Here is a 22,539-nt window from a genome sequence, read left to right as displayed (position 1 = left end):
AAGCTTCCCACAACGCCTATTTCATTAGCTCCTTTGTTTTAGAAGGATCAGAACATTGCTGCAACCTTTCTGTGGAATAATAGGATTTTGTTTTGAGCCAGACGGTGGAAAAACCGATCCTGTGAAGGCAAATACTAGTTCTGTTCTTATCTAATAACTTCGCACGCAAGGAAGTTAGGTTTCTTTCAGCTTCTGCGCCAAAGATGACTTGCGCACACACAATGGATTGTTTGGGGCTTCTTTCTAAAAATATCTTATGAATGCATCAATATCACCTTTGTTTATTGAAGTTATTCCGGTGTGAAATGGTTTCTTGTTTTCGCCGCCATCAGTGGCGGCACTTTGGCCCATCTCTTCAGAAAAATCAGCAAAAATGTTGCTAAGGTAGAAGTTGTTTGTTGTCAGTTTGTAAGCTCAAAGTCGCATTTAGAGAATAGTTTCGAAAGATTGATCAGAAGGAGGCACTTGAAATTTTTTGGATGTCTTTTTTTTTTCCAAAGACGATATGGGGCGTATTGGCAGGGAATGTATCCTCTCCAAATAAACAACAACAAGCGATGGCAATCACAGAAGTCGCTGTATACACGTTTCCCCCTTCTACCCGCCCAGGTCTCATTTGGTTCTGATACTTTGGGAAATCATTTAGTAAGCACGAAGTTTCCCCTCTCGCGTGACGAACAGAAGTCGTCTGCTCTTTTGAAGGAAAAACAAGACACAAGATACGCGGCCTCCCGTACCAGATGGCTGGTTCTGCTGGGTGTCCTGCTGCAAGCATGGTTTATTTTTCTTGTTCTTGGCCTGTTTCTTGAATCGGATGCAGTCGGTATATCTAGTTAGGAAGGCCTCGTGGGTGTAGGAATTGCGCCTTCCACGTCTGAAAGCAGATGGTCTGGGTCTCGCGGTAACATGCCGAGATGTTGTGTGAGGTAGTTGTGCACTTTCTTATGTTGGCATGTGTGAGGGGGAGGATCCAAGTGTTAAGATGCTTCGCCTTCTCTGTTTTTATTGGGTATCTTGTAATTAAGTGTGGGCTTAGTACATGTTGACGTAGCCATTAGTGTACTTCACGAAATAAAACCACAAACGGTTTCCCCCGCAGACTCGTGGGAGTAGAAGAGGGTTCGTTGGAGCAACTAGAGAGCGCTTGTATTCAAGACGACGATTGTTGGTTCAGCATGAATTGTCAGTCTGGATGTGACACATTTTCGAGAGCTGAAATACAGTAGCGGTATAGCATTAATTTTCATCTGACACCAACACCAAATCATCCATTTATAGACACTCGATGGCCTTTGTTTCCTGCCACTTTCATATCGATTTTCCATTTATATCTTTAGTTTTCAAAAACAATTATATTTTTTTATATTTGTGGATAAATAATTCATGTGTTACACTAGCAGAAAACATGGCTTTGATGGACATTTACTGTAATTGGTAGCTTACACAAACGAGTCCGACACTATGCGCGATGCGTTCTTCAACACCACCTCGTTACAGCCCTCGCCAGTTCATGAGCTGTAAGCTGCATTCGACATACAGCTCAAGAAAAAAAAAAATCCGAATTATTATGTCCTCGGCATCAGGAACCCATGAATATGTATTTCCCCTTCGCTGCACAAGGAGAAAGTCTGGCTGGCGACATATTCGTGTTAGGCCAGAAATGTATTTTTCCGTTTATCTCATCCAGTTTGTTTGGTTAAGCAGAAGGCTGACGCTTTTGCCCACAATGGAGCCGTTAATGACGTTAGGAGAGAGACGTTAACACACATACCCTTGGCATAATGGCCCGAAAATGTCTGGCAAGCAGACGACTGTTTGCTACCCACTGCATGCGAAGGCTGCAGCCGCTGTTGCCAGGCTGTTGCTGCCTCTGCCGATGGCGAGGTTATTGATCTCGAGCTGCCGTTCGATGGCCTTCCCTTCTCTGCTTTCCGCCGGTGCCCTGCTTTTTGTCCGAGATAAAATGGCGGCTCGGTTGCTGGAAGCCAGAGAGAACATACAATCAGAAAAGTGTCATGTCCATTTTAAGAACTAGAAGATGCATTGGGAGTATAGTAGTATGTAATCAGAATGACTGTGACTAACACGTGTAGTGTGTAATGCACCGAGTAACCAGATTAACCATCATCAGCATTTATTAATGTGAAAAGCATTCAAGTGCTTGCAGTGGTAGCCGTTTGTTTAGGGTGTTCTGCACACTATTATTATGTGCAGCACATTGCCCACAACAAATACCCCTTAAAGTAACGATGATAATAAATCCCTCCCGCACCCCGTCACCACTTTTGTGATTTATGATGTGTTAAACGAGTGGAGGTCGTATTCGAGACCCCGGTATATCTTTTATTTTCGGGTGAATTTTTTGCTGAGGATTTAGGTTCGTGGAGTATTCATGACCTATTGTTCCTTACAGGCATGAACTGCGTGGTTTAAACCCCCCTCTTTGTGTTTTGAACTTAGTGAGTCATGAGAATCGTTAAGGACCTGAGCGAAGCGCGAGGGCGTCATTAAAATTTGTTTTAAAAGTGTTTTAGTCACCGAGCACACACGTGCACGTTTGTGTAGTCGTGATATATGTGTTTTTTTGGATAAACATCTTTGCATTTGACAGAGACAGACGGTCGTAGGGAAGTAAGATATCAGAGAACTCATTTATCTTGGGTCCATCGTTTGTGAGGACGGTGCTTATCTCCTTCCCTTCGCTGCTGAACCTTCCCTTCGTTCTGTAGGGTCATCATCTCCTCAGAGAGACAAAGAGAAGAGCAGGAAGAAGTGGAGGCAAGCCGGGCAGCCAAGCGCATCGCCATTCGCGACACCGCCGAGCGTTTTCCACTCGGTGAACGCCGGGAGTCGGCTCCACGTGCTTTTAATGCTCGGGAACTTGCGATGGGAATCGGACATGGGTGGTGGTTCTTGAGCTGAAAACAGGAAATGTCTTTTGCTTACATGAAGGGACATGCAGCTTGTGAAACTTTGGCTGCGGAAGACCGTTAATCCATACTCTCACAACCGCGAACTCGCTGAATAAGAGGACTGTGTGTGTGGGGGAATAATCATTACTGGATGGGTGCGTGAATTATTAAGGGGGTGTGGATAGGCATCTGACATTTTGCAAGAATGAGATTGACTTTTCTGGGAATGCCTCATATTTTGAGCTAACGTGTAAAGAGCTGGTTCATTTTTTTATTATTTCGAGGAAGAAATATTGCTGGCATAGGTTCCTCCATCTTTGTTATTCTTCGTTCTGGATTTAATTATGTTAATTTTTCATTATATTATATATACTTGAAAAATCTTTTATTCCATTAACATCCTTTAAAAACGAATATGCGAGAGAATGTAAACAAGGACTTGATGCGGTCGTCAACATAGCTCGTGTCAAGGTTTACCTCTTGGCTTCACCGTAAACAAAAGGTAGATCGTTTAAACTCAGGTAGAGGTATGTGTTTGCTTATTGATGGCGATTCTAAAAATATCACTGCAGCCGGTAATGTACAGCTGTATGTGACATCTCTCTGTTACTTAATATCTCGTCACCACTGCCACCGGTCTGTGACATCTCAGTTTACAGCTGTGCTTTTTTTTTTTTTTACCTTCCTTCTTTCCGTGGCGGTTTAGTTTTACACAAAGTTCTTTTACGGCTTTTCTTCCTCTGAACTGCCATTGCACTCGCGAATTTGTGTCGGGAAAAAAATGATGTTTCGAATCTTGATGTGAACTTTGTTTTACGGTGCAGTAATAGTTTCGACATGTATTCTCTTGCCGCCACTTCACTTATACCGCAGTCTTTCAAATATTTTGCGCAAGGGGAAGTGGGTGTTGCTAAAATTTCTCTTGGCATAAAATAAAAGGAACGGCTGTTACCATTGTTAGGATAGTTTGACGAACAGAGTTCCTAAAAGTATGAAATGTGAAGGTGCTGCTTAGTGCATAAACTAGACCGGTATCCTAGCTGGAAGATAGCTGTATCCGTCTGTATGTTTTAGAGAAAGTTTTAATAATAAAAAGCTTAATAGAGAAAGAGAGATAATAGGACATTGGAATGTTAGAGCCCACCCCTTTCATCAGATATGTCTCCTATTCCCTCTCATTCTGTAATGGAAGTGATACACAAATAACGGTGAGGGGTAGGGATGGTATATATATGTTGAAAAAATATCAGCTGACCTATTGTCTTCTGTTTTTGTCTTCTTTCCTCTCCATTCCCTAACCTTGAGCCAGTTTTACCGTGCTGAGAGTATCCCGAGTGCATCTTACAGGTGACCTTATTGGTGACCTCTCACGCTCGCACAGCGCACGGCCTTGCTGCTCTTGTCCTGACAGCAACATAAGGTTACTCTTCTGCAGTGCACGGCACTGCCAAGTCTCACTTTCAAGTGGCGAGGAAACTCTCAGACAAGGGCCGTGAATCACCAAGAGGCCCCGAGAACCGCGCGCTTCAGCCGCCGACACGCGCTCGCTGGTGTCCCGGCTGCTACTACGGAAATAGTTCGGGAGATTTAGCGCACTTCGCACCCACTAATCAATACCATTCTTGCACAACAATTAATGCTCCTCGCAGGCTGTCAAACGCTTTATTATTTGTGGATTGGCGTTTCTTTTTCACTAAGTGGAATTAAAAAGGTTGGTTAGCATTTAACCAGACACCGATTAAATTTCACTTTTTATATTACTTTTCTTTAATAAACAAAATCGTGTCAGCTTGTCTTTTTAATTCCATTAGAAAGATATTTAAGGTTTCCAGATTTAGAAGTAAATTAAAGTGCATTGATAAACAACCCGATGGTCACTTGAATTTGCCGTAAATTTAATCAGGAGGTGGGTGAGTGAGCCACAAAGCCATTTACCGAATATAAAGTGTTCTTGGAAGGAGTGGTTTATGTAGGGGAGGGAGGGTATGTTCCTCCCCGCTCCATGAGTCGCGTGTGCATGGCACAGCTATCCCCAGATTATATTTAAGATGGCATCCTCCTTCTATGGGACCGCAAATCCTTAAGCTTCGGTTTGTTGCAGCATTTGTTCTGGGGCGTCAGCGGTCTTCGTAGCACTATCTTGAGCAAATTTGCAACTTGCTGTTGTGTTTGGTAGGAGCCAGAGAGCAAATCCGCACTCGCTGCTCTGTGCGTGTGAAGAGCGTTTGATATTTTCTGTTGACTTAGTCCGCTAGTGGTCCAACAGCCTCTTACTACTACTACAGTTTGTCCCCCATTTCTTTCTCTTTGTCTTCGCTGTTTACCATCGGATGATACAGTGTCCTTGTTTTTGCACATTGTTTGAACAACCTGTCGTAGCTAGCAAGAAAGCTTAACATAGCCTCATCTCAAAATAGCTTTAATGTTGAGTTGGTTTTTTGTGATTGAAGGGCATTGGTGGTTTATAAATTGGCGAAATGTCATGGATTAGAGATATCCTATGCTGGTGACAGCGTTCAAAGCTTACACTGTTCTTTTTGTTTTTGGTCTCGGACAATTTGAAGGTAGAGCTTAAAAAAGCCTATGATAGGCGGAACATAATAATTGCATAATTGGACATTGCAAATGTGTAGATAAACCACCTAAACCACACCGTGAGGTGGTGTGTGCTGTCAATATGTGTGTGAAAAAGGAAAGAGGGAGCGACTGCTATAACGATTATGGAAAGATGATCTTCACTTGCGAACTTTGACATTCAGATATTGCTTGTCGAATACACGATTAATCTTTTTTATCTCCCTCAGGCCTATATTTAGTTACAACAAACACCGGTTACTGACAGTTCCTGGTCGTCCTGGGAGAGGGGTGAATTTCCACTCATTCGAAATGGATTTTAATGTGTCATGGGAAAAGAGAAATGCATTTTATTCTTTTGTTCTGTGTTTCACAGCACTCCGGTGTTGCAATGATTTCGTACTTGTCACCAGTACAGTGCCGATCTCCTTGCTGGACACACTGTTCTTTCTCGCCTGCAACAACTTTTAAAGGGGTTTGTTTTGCCAGGCTGAAGCCTTGTTGACTCGAAAACAGTTCCCTCTCTCTCCTTCCCGCCTCCTTCCGCCATGTTCTGCTTAGCATAATCATCTTAGTCTTCTTACATCTTGAAGTATGGATGTGTGTTGAGGCCACAGTTTGAATGATTGTATTTCGTTTCATCAGCACAGAGGGAATGAAGTTTTTCTTCGTACACATTCCATAGTCGAAGAGTTGAAATGTTAATGCTATATTTCTGCTCCAAAGGCTTGAGCTATCAGTTGTATGCTTTGTAGAGACGACTTCCTGTCAGCGAGTGAATGAGAGTCCTTTGACCTTTTGTTTCGACAGCTTTGAACGAGGGTTAAAGCTGCCTCCGCTACACTGCGCCACTTAACCCGGAATCTGCCTTACGAGCCGTGCCCCACGCACGCTGCCCTCGGTGGATTTGACGAACCCCTCAGATTTCTTGCAGGAACATCGTATTCAGAACTGCACCGAAACAGACCTAGCTAGAAGACGAAACGATTTTTTTACTTAAGTGTCAAGTGTTTCCAGTTAACAAAGTGCTTGAACTGATTTTGCATTAGACGGCTAGAAACTGCAGAAGGCATGTTTGAGGTGTGACGTATTTAAAAATAAATAGGTTTACAAGGATAAAGATTTAACAGTTTTTATTGACCTCATACTGAGCACACTCTTTTCCCTTCAGCCTAAATAGTTCGATGATCAGGGTAGGTGGGAGGAAGTGTATCCTTTCCTATGCTTCAATAACAAGCTTTTTGCGACTGTGTGAAAGGGAACCGAGATGCTTTTACTTGTCACACCAAAGTATTACAAGTAGTAGTAATAATAGAAGAGTTACCTGTAATTTTAGTCGAGCATACCTTCTCCAGACTGGAGACACAGTGTTTGTAAAAGAAAAGATTAAACAATTTCAGACCAAGGAAGTGTATAGGGATATTAGTGTTCAGACGATTCCAGTAGGATTTAGCGGACCAACAAGTGGCGACTTGACATCTTGCAGATTGTCGCGAGTCCACGCCTGGCTGCAGCAGACCCAAGGACCAGTTCTGGAATCTTCTGCTCCTTTTCTATAGATCATGTTTCAGGGTTTCAAACTTCGTGCAATTCAAATTTAAGTTCAGCCAGGACCGCCACATTATGCCGACTTACTTTTTGTTTTGTTTTTTGTCATTGGACAAAATAAAAGCATGTGTACTTATGTTCATGTCACACACACGGTTTTCTCCGCGCTGTCCACCCTTCTGTTGCCATTTGTCATGGCCTCATGAACTTCGTACTCAGACAAAATGAATACATATGAAAATGGTAGTCATGGATACTTCTCATGTCGGTCTCATCTTTCATTGTTTTTATCTAACTGAAATGAAAGAAACACGCTACACCTGAGTATGCTCATACATTAGTGCACGAGCCTTGTACCTGGCAGCGCGAGCGTGGCACGCGAGGTAGGGTCTCCCTTCTCCAGGCACTCGGGTAGTGGGTAACGATGGCGGGACGACAGGTGTTCACTAGAAGGACCTGTAATGGGGACTGCATCTAGTCGCTGTAATGCAAGGCTGAATGTAAAAAAAAATCGCTCTCAGCGTTTTTGTATTTTTTTTATTTCAAGAGAGAGGAGGCGTCATGGAGTGTAGGTGGAAGAGACGACCGAGAGTGTAGATATCTATACTCTGTGGAGAAAATTCTTCGGAAATAGAACTGGTTTCACTATTTCAGTGCATAGAAGTAGTTACTAGCAAGTACGAGGATTACACGGTACCTTCCTGGTGCTGGAGTAGGTGGTCAACAGTCATGTAACAGGGTTAGCGTTGTGTTATTGGTAGTTCTATTATTTCAAACCTCGGGACTTTTATTTCTATACTTCCATTTTTAAAGTGCTAAAAATTCAGAGGGTAAACTAGTCTACATGTATGGAATGATGGTACAAACGCTTATACATAACCGAGCCCTGCAGTACTTGAACTAATCTTATAGAACGGCAGCAGGCTAGTAGGGTTTCTCATAGGTAGGGAGGGGGCGAACTGTAGCCTTCCTCACACTTTCAATTAATGATGACATGGAGTGTAGAAAATGATGTGAGGTGGGTGGGGTTAGACGTCGTGGAAGTATAACAAAACATTTATTCAACTGATAAGTAAGCGGGCTAGAAGGGCAAGTTGTAAAATAGCTTTTGAGTCGCTTGAATTGTGTTATGGTGTAAGGATAGCAGCCTGCATAATTTTTACAGAGTGTGGGAATAAGAGCTCCTGGGGTGGAAGGCAAGGGAGGAGGTCTGAGGTTTGAAAGAGGAGGCATGGAAGGAATGGGAGGAACGTCAAATGAATGTTCTCGTATGCTTGCATGTAGTATCAGTAGCAGGAAAAAGACGGTTACCTTGCTGCTGCACGTGCATTCGGCTGTCATCTTGTCAACGAGCTCGTGCAGCCTACCTAGGACGCCAGATACTAGGGGAAACTTGAGCCTGCTGGCTGCCAGCTGTGCATGTCTGTTTTTCGAGAAGGTTGGATCAAACTTGCAGACACCTGTAAGAGATGCCGCGAGGCTGCTTTGGTGATGGAGGGGAACGTTAAGTAATGGACCGAGGAGCCAGCTGCATGATAAGGCCAGCCTGCAGCCTCCTGTGGGAATTGCTTGACTTGTTTCTTATGATTATGAGCCATCTTTGGGGGTGTGATACTTGCTTCCATACTTATCTTTCATGTTTTGACAAAAAGTGGGGTAAGATGAGGGCAAACTTTTTTTTTACCAGACCAGTTTTTACTTTTTGTACTTGTCTTGCACTTTGATAATGGAGCCCTTTGTTCCTGGCATACGCATCGCCAGCTCTTTGAAGTTTTTGGAAAGCAGTTGAGAAACATAAAGAGACATGTATAATGATTTTGTATTAAAAATAAAAAGTATGGAGCTCAATTTATTGTATTCATCCATTAATCAGCTTAAATGTGTTCGCTTTCATGGACGTATTTAAGCGCATGTGTGTTAATGGAAATTAGTTTCCATTGGCAAACTTGTCCTTTGTTTTTAAATACAGAGTAAAGTAAACCTGATTCCATCCACCACAAGTTTTCCAGTTTCCACTTCCGCCATGAAAATTGTGCAGCTCTTTGGGGTTGAGATCAGTTCTGTGTGCAAGAGGTCTTTCTAAGTGTAAGCAGGTTGTCTGGTTGTTATGTTTTTCAGTTCTATCTTGGCTCAAGACGTACGTCAATTTCTGTGCATAATTAATAATTGTTACTATTAAGATACAGTCGATTAATGAAAGACAAAGAAATAATGTACATATCTATTATTAAAAATTATATCTATTATTAAAATTGTCCACATTTCGCTGTTGGGGTGTTCTGGTCACAGTAGAATTTTGACTTCAAACTGTTCAGATAATTTTTTTAATGTGTTCGATTAATCAAACGAATTTGAAGAATTTTTTCCAAACCTGTGGAGTTCTTAAAGATAGCACCCTGCAAAATGTATGCCGTTTTCGCTGTAACAAGAAGCAGGTGAAGAACTGGTTTTATGTGGTAGAACGCAGCAAATCTGTCATTAAATCTTAGTAACATGACACCGACAGAAGTCGGCATGGTTGAGATAAATGTGGGCATTATCCTTTTCATCCCTGGGGTTTTTTTTTTTCCATTCCATTGTCATCAACATTAGCAGAAAAATTGGTCCAAGGTGGGAGGTGGAGAAAGTTTCCCACAACCATGTCCCCTGATGTGCTGTTTGCCTCTGATGCTAGAGCTCAGAGAGAGAGGAAAAAAAAAGAACAGCAGAAATATATGCTGAAAGAAAACATATACTTTATTACCCATTTTCTAAATATGGAGACCAGAAACCTTTTGGTTACTGTCACATTACAAATATCACCCTACTTGCTACAAGGATTATTCCTTTCGACTGTTGCCTATTCTTGTCATATTTATCATATTCTGATGAGAGGAAAGGTTGTGTAGCAAATAGTCAATCATCCTGGAAAAACTAGATGGATTTTGCTAATAATAGAAAAGAGAAGAAATTGCATAGATTCAGTAAATAATGGTGCCTATAGGGGAAAAAATGGATTATGCTCCTGGACATAATTTACCAAAGCTGTATTAAACTTCATTCTGGTTAACCAGTTCTCCAAATTTATTGCATATTTTCGTGTTATTTATAGATATGGGTAGATATGGTATCCATAATGGAAAAGTGAAGTGCATATGTATTTTTAAAAAGTGTCTTTTCTGCGCTTTTTTTTTTTTTTGAGCTCCCAACAAAGAACAATTTTCTTCTCTTGCGACCATAGACAATAAAGATGTCTTGTATCTTGTATCTTCTTCATCTTCCTTCACTTACCAAGCCATTCTTTACTTGATCTTCCATGAAAACCAAAAGCAGTAGTAGAAGTAGTGAGATACTGGGAAACCTAAAGAGTGATAACCTATGAAACAGCTGTCTTTAATCTTTGACCAGGAAGGTGGCTTTTTAGGAGACTGTCTTACTCTCTATGTGATGTTTGTAAAGATGGAAAACAAGAAAACTAACACGTGGAATATTGAAATTGATAATTAGTCCTTTTGTGGTGCAATTTTTAGAAACAAAAAACCCACTATTTTGGGGCATTTTCTTGGGATTGTGTAGATTGGAAGAACAAATTCTAAGGTATCCAAAAAGATGTGGAGCCAAACAGACTGATTAAATTAAAATGAATACAAATGCATACAAGAAATGGTTCTGATACTGGCATCTAAATATTGTCTGTCAGAGAGCATAAGCCAGACTTTGTACTTTACAGGAAATGAGCTTAAGAACGAGCAAAAGTGAATTTCGACCTCCATTGCTGTACTGTTTTTTTTTTTATGAGCATTTTTGTGTAGACAGACAACAAAATTGAGTATGGCAGAAGTAAGTTTTGTGGGTTATGATTTCCATGTAAATGTAAACATTGGGTACTTTTTAGACAACAAATATGATGTTTATTCTTACAGCAAGCCAGTCCCTAAAGATTCGGCCAGCACAGGAGGTTTATAAACTGGATGTGACACAAGAGCATTCAGCAGTTTCTTTCGAATGTACAACAGAAAATGCACTACCTGTTAAAGATGCACAATTGGAATGGTATGATATCAATGGCCAGCGGATTCCAAGTAACACTGAAGGGTAAAACAAATTTTGTTCTTATAAGCTTGACTTTGTTAAATGAAACATGATTTCTTTTCAGTCATTCAAACAGTATACCATGATTGTCCACTAGCAAATAGAAAGATGAATGAAAAAAAGAATTGGAGCAGTTTCAATAGGTTGTCAGGGTGTAAACTGAAATGTGTACTGTTTTTCACTGTTTTAACTGTGGGGGTAAACTTTTTTCCCAGATTATCAGGAATCATCAGTGAGAGTGGACACTTGCAATAAAATAAAGAAAATTATAAAATATTGCTCAGACTTTTTTGTAAGCTTAGAAAAGACTCATCCCATTAAAAAAGACTCGTCCATCAGCTGAAGTACCAAAAATGGAACATTTACTGCAGTACTCAGATATAAATTTTAAAAATTATAAAATTGTTAATGAAACATGTAAATGTTAAAAAAATAACATGTTACAAAATAAGTGTGAAATGGTGTTGGGGTTGGGGGAGGTCGTTGTCCAATAATAACCTACATTGATTGGATGACTGTCCTTTTCATCTGGGAACATCATCTGTGTGTAGTGAGTTACAATGCTTTGTATCATTGCTGCACAATGTGTTAAAGACCAACCTGAATGGATTGCGCTTTTTTTTCAGATATTGGCAATATAAAACTAACCTGTAAATTTCAGCCTCCAAAACCTATCTGTTGATTCCCGCTATGATTTGCACCTGCAATCAATGAGCGCCACTAACAGTGTACTACATCATGCTAACAGTGTGCTATGTCATGCTAGTGCACCATTCACAACATTGCCAGTGATCAACACCAAACACTCAAAATGAGCAGCATTTTGGATTAGATTCTCTGTTTGGAGTTGACTGCTGGCAACCTTGTGAATGGTGCACTGTGAATTGATGGGAAATGTTATGTCTTTACTATTTCTTGCATAGACAAGGGAAAAAAAATAAAAACAAATAACTAACAAAGTAGTTTTTCTCTTTCATTTTTCTTTACAGGGATGGAGAAAAGCACATGTTCACAAGTGTTAAAAGGGGAAACTACCCTGATCATGGCAATCCCAGCCCCGGACATAAATAACGATAATGGTCGCTACACATGTAAAGGCGTTCTTCAGGGGAACAATGTGGAAGCATCTATTACTCTGCAATTGTATAGTGAGTTTTAAACAGTTCTGTCATCCTGCAACTGTATAGGGAGTTTGCACAATTTGGTATAGGGGAGAGATGTATGGGTGATGGTGCGAGGGTCGTTTTGTAAATGTATGAATTGAATGAGATTGTGTATGTGTGGATTATTAATGCATTTGATCTATTACATACTTTACTACACACGATTGAGCTGTGCCATATATAGTAAAGACTTTCATGATCCACGGTATATATTCTGCTATAGAAAAAGTTCTTTGTGAAATGGCATCAGTGGTAGGTAGAATGCAAAGGAAGGTTCTATTGTTGCCTGCCACTCAGTCTATCTTCATTATTACTAAGAGAGTATAACCTCATTATAAAAGTGTTGTCATCATCATTTCCTAAAATTCTTACAATTTTCAATAAAATCCTGATGCACCAAAGTAACATCTGATCAGAATATAAAAACACTTGTATGGTGATCTTAGTTGTATTTAAACCAGTGTTCTGCAAAAATTGCGAGAAAGCCTGAGGAAACGTTGTTGAAGGAAAAGTACTCTTTTTTGGAGTTCTAGACATTGTGCTTCAACGTTTAAGAGAAAGCTTTATGTGTTTGAATGTAGAAAATAATAGTTTTGTGCATCTGATAAAGTAGTGCTATTGATTACCTCATTTGAAATTTGCTAAGTAATGCAAAACACATTCATCATTCACTGTGTCAGGGATAGAATTCCTCAGTCTTGAAAAATTATCAAGCTCTTTTTTTAAATTCATACCGGTGTGTATTGTAACTTAACAAATTCAGAAACCTGCATGTGAGTGGGTTAAGGTCAATACCAGCTGGTGGTTCGTGTAAAGCAACATGAGACATGGCATAATTACTGCTCCTTATTTTCTGTGCTGTCTGTGATCATTCAGTTGTTGAAGAAGAAAGCCTATAATGTGAGATTGGTTTTTTGGGAGGCAAGAAGCCCAGGGGCCTTAGTTATGACAAGGGCTTATTTCCGAAGTTATAAAGCAGTATTCACACCCCACAGATGTTTTACTCCTGGAGCCTTACAAAGGGGTGGCAAAGGTGTCCTGGGGTAAAGAAACATGAAGTTGTGTCCATGTGGTCTGGACAGCACTTCATAGCTTTGGGAAAAAAGACGCTTTTCCTTAAGTTCCCCATCCTGCTCGAGGGCAACGCTTAAGCTTTGCTTCATGACTACATCCCAGGAGGCAAAGAAATGATTGCCTTTTGTTTGATTTTTCCAGACACAGTGACAGTTGTGTGTTTCATATCTGGCTTCTCTTATTTCAGAGGGGATTCAGCTGCTCTCTCCCACTACGCAGTACCCACTCCTTGGACACGATGAAAAAATCAACTGCACCACAACTGCCAGCCTTAGCACTGAGATTAGCTGGATGTTCCACAACTACCAATCCCAGGAGGAGGTTATCCACTTCTAACATCCTTTCCTCTATGCCCTTATCTATTGTTGGTGTGGTTTATTGTGTAGTTTGTATTCAGTTTAGTCCCACAAGCATTTAAGATTCAAAGCTGTCTTTTCATGAAGAGACTTAATATTCTTCCTCAGTTATTTGTGACAAAAGTTTATGTTCCAAAGTGGAAAGTCCATGCTGTACAGTGGCAACAAAAGGCTAGCCATTAAACTGTTTCACTATCATGGTAGGGTTCAGTGCTTTCCTGAAATAAATGTTTTCGCAGACATACTTAATGCTGTTCAAGGATGTAGGTATGGAATTAATGCATTGATGAGGTTGTGTTTCATTTGATATTGTTGATCAACAGTAAAGCGTCCGAGTAAAACAGCAGTGTTGATAGTGGACGAGGGTGGAGAGTCCAGCAAAAATGGGGACACCAGTGGTTTTTGCAAACACTTATTTCAACCAATTTATTGCAGGTCGCTACATCATGCAAGGTGACTTCTTACTCATCAAGAATGTAACTGAAGCCGATGATGGGACATACTACTGCAGTGTTAGACTGTCCAATGGAGATACAAAAATTATCCAATCAAAGTTATTGGTTCTAGTGAGTAGTTTTTGACATGCTTTGGGAGTTTCCTGGAAGAGAAAGTTGTGATTGTGCTAATAGCAGCTTATGTGCTTTGTTTTCGTGGTTGAACATCTGTGTTTAGCAGCGTATTTACCATTGCCCAAATCTCATAGACAGTGGAACATGTGATGTGAATATAACATTTCTTACTTTACAAAATGAATGAAACAGTCACAGATAATAACACTACAGATGTTACTCAACACTATAGGCGTGACAACATTATGATGTTAATGCAAAGTGCCAAACCCATCTTTTTGATGATGGTTCATACATACATTTGATAAACTATATTAAATAGAGAGTGAAAATATGTCTTTGCATCCCCACGTGTAGTACTCATTCATTTCTGTTGATACAGTTAGGTGCACAAGCCTTTTATAACTTATTTTACTTATTTTGCTCTATAGAGACTTCTTTCCGCAATATTTTTCATGATTTCCTTAGGTTGTGTAATTATTATCTAGTAATTAAAATTTACTCTTTCTGGAATGCTGCAATCTGAATAGGTTCATGATACTAGGATCCGTAACCATCTTTTATTTTGTACATTGAAGAAATGCCTGTTTAGTTTTAGTTAGTTTTAGTTTAGTCCTTGTTACTCCTCGAGAAGCATAGGGCCACGATACTAGTTTTAGTAACCACTTTTTACTTGCATTTTGCAGAAGTGCCTGTGATGACTGGACCTGTGACATCACTGCCCCCTTCACCCAAAGCAGGTGACACGGTGGAACTCACATGTATGGCAACAGGCAGACCAACACCTACATACAAGTTTTATAAGGTGATAAATTAAGTATCTTCAGCAACCTAGGAAAGTTGGGGAGTTTTATAAATTGATGGCATTACTGTAAAGAGGATAAGTTATATGTTGAATCGGCAAAAATATTTGGTTGCAGTTAAAAATTAATAAGAAGCTTTTTTTTGGGTAGAGGATTTTAAGTTTGATCAGCGGAAATATTGTTTTGAAAATGTCTGATTTAGATTACAGTAGTTTTTCACCAGTTATGATCGAAGTATTCTCTTTAGATAGTTCAGATCATTATGAATCAATAACATTGCCTAAGGTAAAAATCCATTATTTTTAGATGGGGCATTTAATGACTTTAAAACTTAAAAGAAATTCTGTAAAACTTATTTTAAGTTAAGGAAAAACGTTTTAACCTCCTCTTTAATTTTTTTCATTATTACACTTCCTAGAGAAAACTACACACTTGTATCAATATTTTAGATCAACACATGTAACATCACAACCAAGAGCATCAGTTTTACATTAATGACTTTGAATTAGATAAAAAATATTCATTATTGCTCTTTTCAAATAATTTATTAGTTTCATCATTGAGTTTATAGAGTTTTATTGTTATTGTGGATAGGAACTAAAATTAAAATCTGCTTATTCTTGTCATTTTTCTCCTTTAGAGGGAAATGAATCTTAAGTAATTCTAAAGATAGATTGAGTGTTTAAGTGCAATATTTCATCCTCATATGATTAATTTTCTTTTTTAAAATATGGTTTTGTTAATAAAGCATCGTCCCATGAGGTACTCTCCTCACATTAGTGTGTCAGGTTAGCATTGTAAATGCAACAGTGTTAGAATGTACAAATATTTTGTATAGGGAAAAGCGAAATTAATCTTTATGACAGGCATGCCATTTGTAAACCAAGTACAACGTTGTGTTTTAAATAAGATCTTGGAAGGTATTTCACTGTCACACTGTATTTGGCTTAAAAATATCTGTCTGAAATCTATGTGCTTTTTAATCTTTTTTTTTAAAAACCAGTTTCTTTTTGAAGGAGCCCTTTGCCCATTTTGTGTGTGTGTGTGTGTACACATGCGCATGCACATTTTCATGCATTATAAACATGTTAGAGGAGAACACTTTTAGGTTTCTTTCCTCAGTTTTAAGCAGCATTGACAGAAGTGCATAGAAATCAGAAATGACATTCATCTTTTTTTTCTGTTTAAAGATTGTCTGTTTTCCATAACCGCTCATCATCTTCATGATGGCTTATAGAGCTAACAAGGTACTAGAAGGCTGGTTATATTCTGACAGGTGGAAGGCAGCAATGATATTCCAATCACCCCTGAGTCTGTGACCAATGGGAAGCTAATTTTGAAGGACATAACTCAGGAAACAGAAGGGAAGTACAAATGTGAAGCATCTAATATCAAGGGCTCTACATCACAGGAATTCCCCATTGATGTGATGAGTAAGTTCTGGGATAGACCATTGAGAGGTTTTGCTCATTTGAATCATAATCATTTCATGGTTCAATTAATATTAAAAGTATCATCAACATTCATTCTACCATCTCCTTATTAGTTGAATATTGTAACATATATTGAAGCTAAATCGCTTTAAATTTTTGTTTACTTCTCTTCAAGACATATGTAGTGCTTATCCATTCCTTTTTATGATGCAGTGCTGTAATCTTAGTAGTAACAATATTAAATGTGAACTATAGGTAGAAGTGGTGAAGAGAAGCATTTATTACTTAAAACCTTAAGGAAGAGTGGACCACATAGGCAGCAATTGAGTTCTTGCATTTATCATGTTTGTATATTGTGAAAAGAGCAAAAGAAATGTGTATACTCCAACAGCTTAATTTCTAATAAAGAAGCACCTGGTTTTTTTTTTTTCTTTCAGTCCCTCCAAAGATCGATCCAATTGAGACACTCTCTGGAACAGAGGAAGCTAGGGGTCAGTTGAGTTGCTCTGCAGTTGGTGACCCTCAGCCTTCTGTAACTTGGAAAAGAGAGGATCAGAATTATTACTATGTTGAGCAGCCTTCAGGAGTGAGTTCCTTCTCCTGTAGTTGCACAGTAGACTTAATGAATTAAACTTTTGCTTTTGTTTCTGAAATGACTGTTATCATTGTCAGATTTTGATTACTTTTTCTTGCATTTTTGTGGGAAAAATATCTGCAGACGTTAATGAATTCTAAATTAAAAAGTTTTTGCAAGTTTACATAATTAAAGATTCTGTGAACTAACTTTTCAAGGAGGGTGTTTCTCCAGTTGTAGGCCTAGCACAGCCAGCTACAGTGAAGAACTTAAGAAATAAGAAATTGGAGAAAGTTAGAACCTCCCTCTTAAGACTTGCCAAAATCAGACTGAATCTTAATACCATTTTTAATACCAAATTTACCATTCTGCTTTCCTTTTAAGAATCGTGGCTTAAAACCACTACAAATTTAACTTCACTGTTTTATTAATTTATTAGATATTGAATGAATATATAATACACCCATTATATATATATTTTGTTTTTACTTATTCCCAGTATATTTCAAACATTGTTAGATTTTTATGAACATCACGCTTTATAATAAAATGTTCATAAAATGAGGCAGGTTTGCTCTAGGTATTATTTTGGCAGGAGGAGGACTAAACTTTTATGCGTAAGGATAAAAAAAAAATATGAACAAAGTGTTTACAGAATTATGTTGTTTTTGTCTTTGATAGGATGACAGGATTTATGTGGCGATAGAAAGAACCCAGGAAGGAGAAAAGAATGAGAGAAAGAGAACCACTGCCACGCTAGTTTTCAAAACTCTTCAGCCAGATGACATGCACAACTACATTTGTGAAGCCTCAAATACTGTTGGTACAGATCAAGCCACTACATATGTGGAAGTCAAATGTGAGTGGTTGTGTGTGTTAATATTTTTAACCTTGTCTGCTAGTGTTGTTCAGGCACTAAGACTTCTGAATAATTTCTTTTTTACAGTTTGTTCTAAATGCAAGTAGGAGAACAGGGATAATTTCATAGCTAGCATTTAGATAATGAAAAGAGAGAGAAACATATCTTCACATCTGCTATTTATTACATACAAAAAGCATTTATAAAATGAAAAGTATGTTATAAAAGATAGCGGTATATCAGTGATAAGAAATCCTTAAAATGGTACAAAAAATTAAGAGCAATTTGTATTTATACTAAGCTGATTATACACTTAGTTTCATTCAGTTGTGAGTCTGCATTGTGATAATTTCTTTGATTCTTTATTCTAGACAAGCCCAACTTCAGCAGCCAACAGCAGTCAGTCTTTTATGGATGGGTTGGAAGCAACACCAATCTCACCTGCAAAGCCAATGGTAATCCTGAGCCAATTATTAGGTGGTCATTTGGAAATTCACCAATAGACGAAACAGGAAACTACATTGTTCGGCAAGGAACAAGCCCTTTAACCACACAGGCTATCAGCTATTTGATTGTATGCACCATTTAAAATATTTTTATGTTTATAAGAAAATATACTGCTGTCTTTGCTGTGATATTGATGACTAAATATTAGAATATTTTTTTTAGAAACTAAACTTTAAAGAGCCTATGATAGAGAAAGATGGTGTCTTAAAAATGTCTCTATTCGTGTTAAAACATTTTTTATTAGAGCATGCATGTTTCTTATCCTAATAAAGGCACTATTGTTTTAATACATTTCATCATCCCATTAGATTATTACCCAGTCTTTGGTCTAATAATAATGTATGATTCTGTGATAAAATGAAAACTAGTGGAGTTGTTATTTATTCAAAGAATTCTAGGAGAAAAAAAAACTTTTGCTATGGAGTTTTACACATCTGATAATTGCTGCCATATTTTTTTTTACTGGTTTATTCAAAAACACCAATGATCATCTGAAGTAATATTTTCTTAAAGTGGCACATAACTTTTTAAAAAATTATTATTTCTTGCATTTAGCCCACCGTGCGACTTGAGAATGTAGACAGCATCTTTGGGGCGTATGTTTGCACAGCAGAAAATAGACATGGACAGTCAGAGCAAGAACTACAGTTTGTAAAAGCAGGTGAATTTGTTTTTGCAGCATTACTGTTCCTGCTTATGTCCATGATACCCATACAGAGTCATCACTAGGTATCTGAAGCCAAGAAAATGTCAATATTTATTGTGTGCATCCATGAGAAGAACAGAAACATTTCTTGTTACAGTGTTGTGTAAAGGGATTACCTCTTTTATGGGGAAGACAATAAATGTGCTTAAACACATTTGAAACTGCAGTATGGCCATATTTGAAATGGCTTCCACTAATGAGAAAGCCGTAGGATTTGTCATGCTTCCATGTAGCTTGTGACAAGCAATTTAACATGCAGTCAAAATGAACCCTGATTATTGTTCTTGCTAATGCTGCTTTTGTTCATCTAGTTCTTCCTGGAAAACCACAGCTGACCGTCGTGGACCGCAAGTCTACATTGCTGGAAATAGCAATAACACCACCTGGAAACGATGGTGGTCAGCCAGTGAAAGAATACATTGTGAAGTATGGGCCGCCCACTGCCAGTGATCCTGATTTGAAGACAATGAGAGTTGATATCAGTAAGTTTTGTTAAACAATGGATGTTTTATTTTTCTTTTGATCATTCTTAATGTATTTGGGAGAGGTGGCTTTTCATCTTGAAATACTTGAACACTCTGCTTTGTTGATGTTTTGTATTCACAGCTCCCACAAGTTTTGAGCATAAAATTCTTGTCAGTCAAATTATATGTGGACATGGCAGTATACGTGTATGGCAATGAAGAAACAAACTATTTCTTTCTTTTTATCCATATGACATTATGGCTAGGGTTAACAAAATGTGTTCTTGCAACACATATTTGGGAAAAGCTCTAGAATCTTTGTTTTGGATGCTGCTTGCAGATCCTGCAGATCGAACCAATACAAAAGTGCAGCTGAGAAATCTGGAAGCCAAAACAGAATACAGGATCAAAGTTGCTGCCCATACCAATGTGGGGATAGGTTTGGATGCAGACATTGTAGACTCCACCCTAGAAGTCAGTAAGTATTTTTTTAATTATATTTTTAGCCTTGTAAAGTGATTGAAACATGGCAGACTGCAGCCTCTCAATCCTTTTACTTTGTGAAAGAGTTGGCTTTTAAACAGATTTGTTAAAAATCTGTCTTAAACTAAAATAATGTCTGTACATGTGTGTGTTGGGGGGATATGCAGGCACCTGTGTGCATATAAGAGAGCACACCTTTAATTTTGAGGACTATAGAAGCCATCTGTTTGCAGCATCTTTTAGGGGAGTAGAAGTATTAGGGCCTTGTGGTAAATGGTTATTTCAATGTTCTGTTACTATGACTTTGGTTACTAGCCTGCCAGATCATGTGTAGAACTTTGACAGAACACATCCTGATTGCCTTAAGTGATCCTGCTAACTTAGACCCCATAGCCCTTTTCTGATTTTTAGCCTGGCATCCTACAGTCTTGTGCAGATAGTTTTAAATATGAAGTTGATCAGTTTGTACAGCTGTTGTGTACATTTATGTGTTTCTTTATATTCAAACACACAAGAGTGTGAAAGAGTTCTCAAAAAAAATATGCTAATTGTTAAAAGTTGTTGTAGAACGTCTGAAAAGTATCTTTGTGCATGTTTATTTAATGAAGCATCTGTAGTCAATAAATTGGTGGTTAGTATGTTAACAATGGGAAATGGTTAATAAAATTACAGCAATGAAGTGATCAGAGGAAGCAGTGTTAGGTATGTTTTCTGTCAATTTTTGTTTTTACTTATTCTTGCAGGTGTGCCTGGACGTGTTGACATCACATCTGACAAAAATGGGTTAGATGGAAGTCGGTATACTTTAACCTGGGTTACAACTCTAACTGGTGGAGCAGATATTACAGACTATGAAATCAAATATGCCAAGGTATGTTGTTGATTCTTCTTGTAAATGAAGTGGCCTGCATCAGGAACTGCAGCCTTTGGCTGATACTGAAGTACATGTAGTCCTGTTTCAACAAATATCATGTCCTGATAAAGCTTTCAGTTCAATACTATATGCACAGTGCTGCTGCACATATGTAGATGTGTCAGCTTTGGTTCATATCTTGTCAACTGAGATAATATCTACATGAATTCCAGAATGATAATATAACATGAAGTACTCTGACACAGCTTTGACAAGGACTGATAACAAATCTGAATGAAAGCTACCAGCATAGTTGACATAATTTTATGTATTTTTCAGATGAAGTGAATTTTCAAAGAATTTAGAATTTTTTTTTTTTTTTTTAAGTAGAAAGACTGGGCATAATAAATGTTTATTATACAAACTGTTGTGATGAAGAAAATAAAGATTTAATATCAATTATTACTGAAATGGATTACTTGGTCTTTCTGGAACATGTCCTTTGTGTACTAGCCTGTACTTTTTTAGTGCAGTGGTACTTATCGCCTTAAATAGTAGAGAATATGTAAGTTCACAGACATTAATTGCAATGATTGTAAAGATGGGGCGTGCATTTTTTTGTTTGTAGGTTGAAGTCACGACTGATAGTAACACAGGTACATGGTCTGTTGTACGTACACCAAATGATTACAAAGTTGTGAGTGTTCCTGGTACCAGCACCTCCCATGTCCTTGAGAACTTGGACAAGAACAGTTACTACCATGTCGGCATTGTTGCAGTCAACCGCATTGGAAAGTCTGAAGAATCCGTCTTTATCTTCAAAACCAGCCTGGGAGGTAGGGCAGCTATGCATGCATGTGTGCTTCACTCTTTTCAGTTTGAAGGCCATTCTTTGATGATTGGAGAAACTTTGTCTTTCATGACCTCAACTTCTCCATATGATTTGATGCATGCCGTCATGTGTGTGTTCTCACACATTCTCTCTCGCTCTCTTTCTCAGTCCTCTCATTGGCATAAAACATTTTATTTTAACTCCTCGTTTACAGTTGACACTTCTCAAGGTTTGGATTTGCTTAAAATGTATAAATAACAGAAAATGGCTATTTCCTGGTGTCTCTTAGCCTGCTCATATTTATTCCAATGAACTTTTTTTGATCTTTTCTTTAAAGACAGTTGTATATATCTTTCATGCATGTAGCAGGAGTTGAACGGATACAGCATGCAATATCTATTCCATTTGGCTTCTTTAGTTCTTTTGAACACCATAAATGGGTAGCACTGACAAAATTTATTCCATCAAAATATGATACCCTTAGGAGTTTTTTTTTTAAAAATCCCGTCCGATGGCTAACAGTGGACTTGCTGACATAACATTTACAGGTGAAAGCAGTGCACAAGAGGGTGAGACTTCAGACATTTTAGAATTTCCTCTCTTGTCTGCCTTGCTTATTATATGCATTATATGTGAATGTTTCTTTGTTCTGAATGATTACCACACAGTTGTACCCATCCTCGTTCCCATTTGCTCCCATCATTTTACTTGCTGGAATGTTGACTAACCTCTTTTCACAAATTGTTTAGTCCATTCCA

General features: G+C 38.4%; 1 protein-coding gene across 1 annotated transcript in view; it reads left to right on the top strand.

The window, feature by feature from the left end:
• Positions 1–22,539, top strand: part of LOC112568454 (neural cell adhesion molecule 1-like) — a 68,627-nt gene that overhangs the window by 15,009 nt on the left and 31,079 nt on the right. The window contains exons 2-16 of the mRNA XM_025245758.1: positions 10,937–11,108; positions 12,095–12,253; positions 13,530–13,663; positions 14,216–14,264; positions 14,954–15,072; positions 16,347–16,503; positions 16,941–17,089; positions 17,759–17,936; positions 18,308–18,510; positions 18,999–19,104; positions 19,461–19,631; positions 19,954–20,091; positions 20,840–20,967; positions 21,578–21,785; positions 22,330–22,350. Coding sequence (XP_025101543.1) covers positions 11,033–11,108; positions 12,095–12,253; positions 13,530–13,663; positions 14,216–14,264; positions 14,954–15,072; positions 16,347–16,503; positions 16,941–17,089; positions 17,759–17,936; positions 18,308–18,510; positions 18,999–19,104; positions 19,461–19,631; positions 19,954–20,091; positions 20,840–20,967; positions 21,578–21,785; positions 22,330–22,350 — 1,996 coding nt within the window. The 5' untranslated portion in view covers positions 10,937–11,032. The remainder of the gene's footprint in view (positions 1–10,936; positions 11,109–12,094; positions 12,254–13,529; positions 13,664–14,215; positions 14,265–14,953; positions 15,073–16,346; positions 16,504–16,940; positions 17,090–17,758; positions 17,937–18,307; positions 18,511–18,998; positions 19,105–19,460; positions 19,632–19,953; positions 20,092–20,839; positions 20,968–21,577; positions 21,786–22,329; positions 22,351–22,539) is intronic.

Source organism: Pomacea canaliculata, linkage group LG7 (genome assembly GCF_003073045.1).
Source record: "Pomacea canaliculata isolate SZHN2017 linkage group LG7, ASM307304v1, whole genome shotgun sequence".
In the NCBI taxonomy this organism is placed as follows: domain Eukaryota; kingdom Metazoa; phylum Mollusca; class Gastropoda; order Architaenioglossa; family Ampullariidae; genus Pomacea; species Pomacea canaliculata.
Note: the sequence above shows the minus strand (reverse complement) of the source record. Positions and strands in the feature narration are given on the sequence as shown.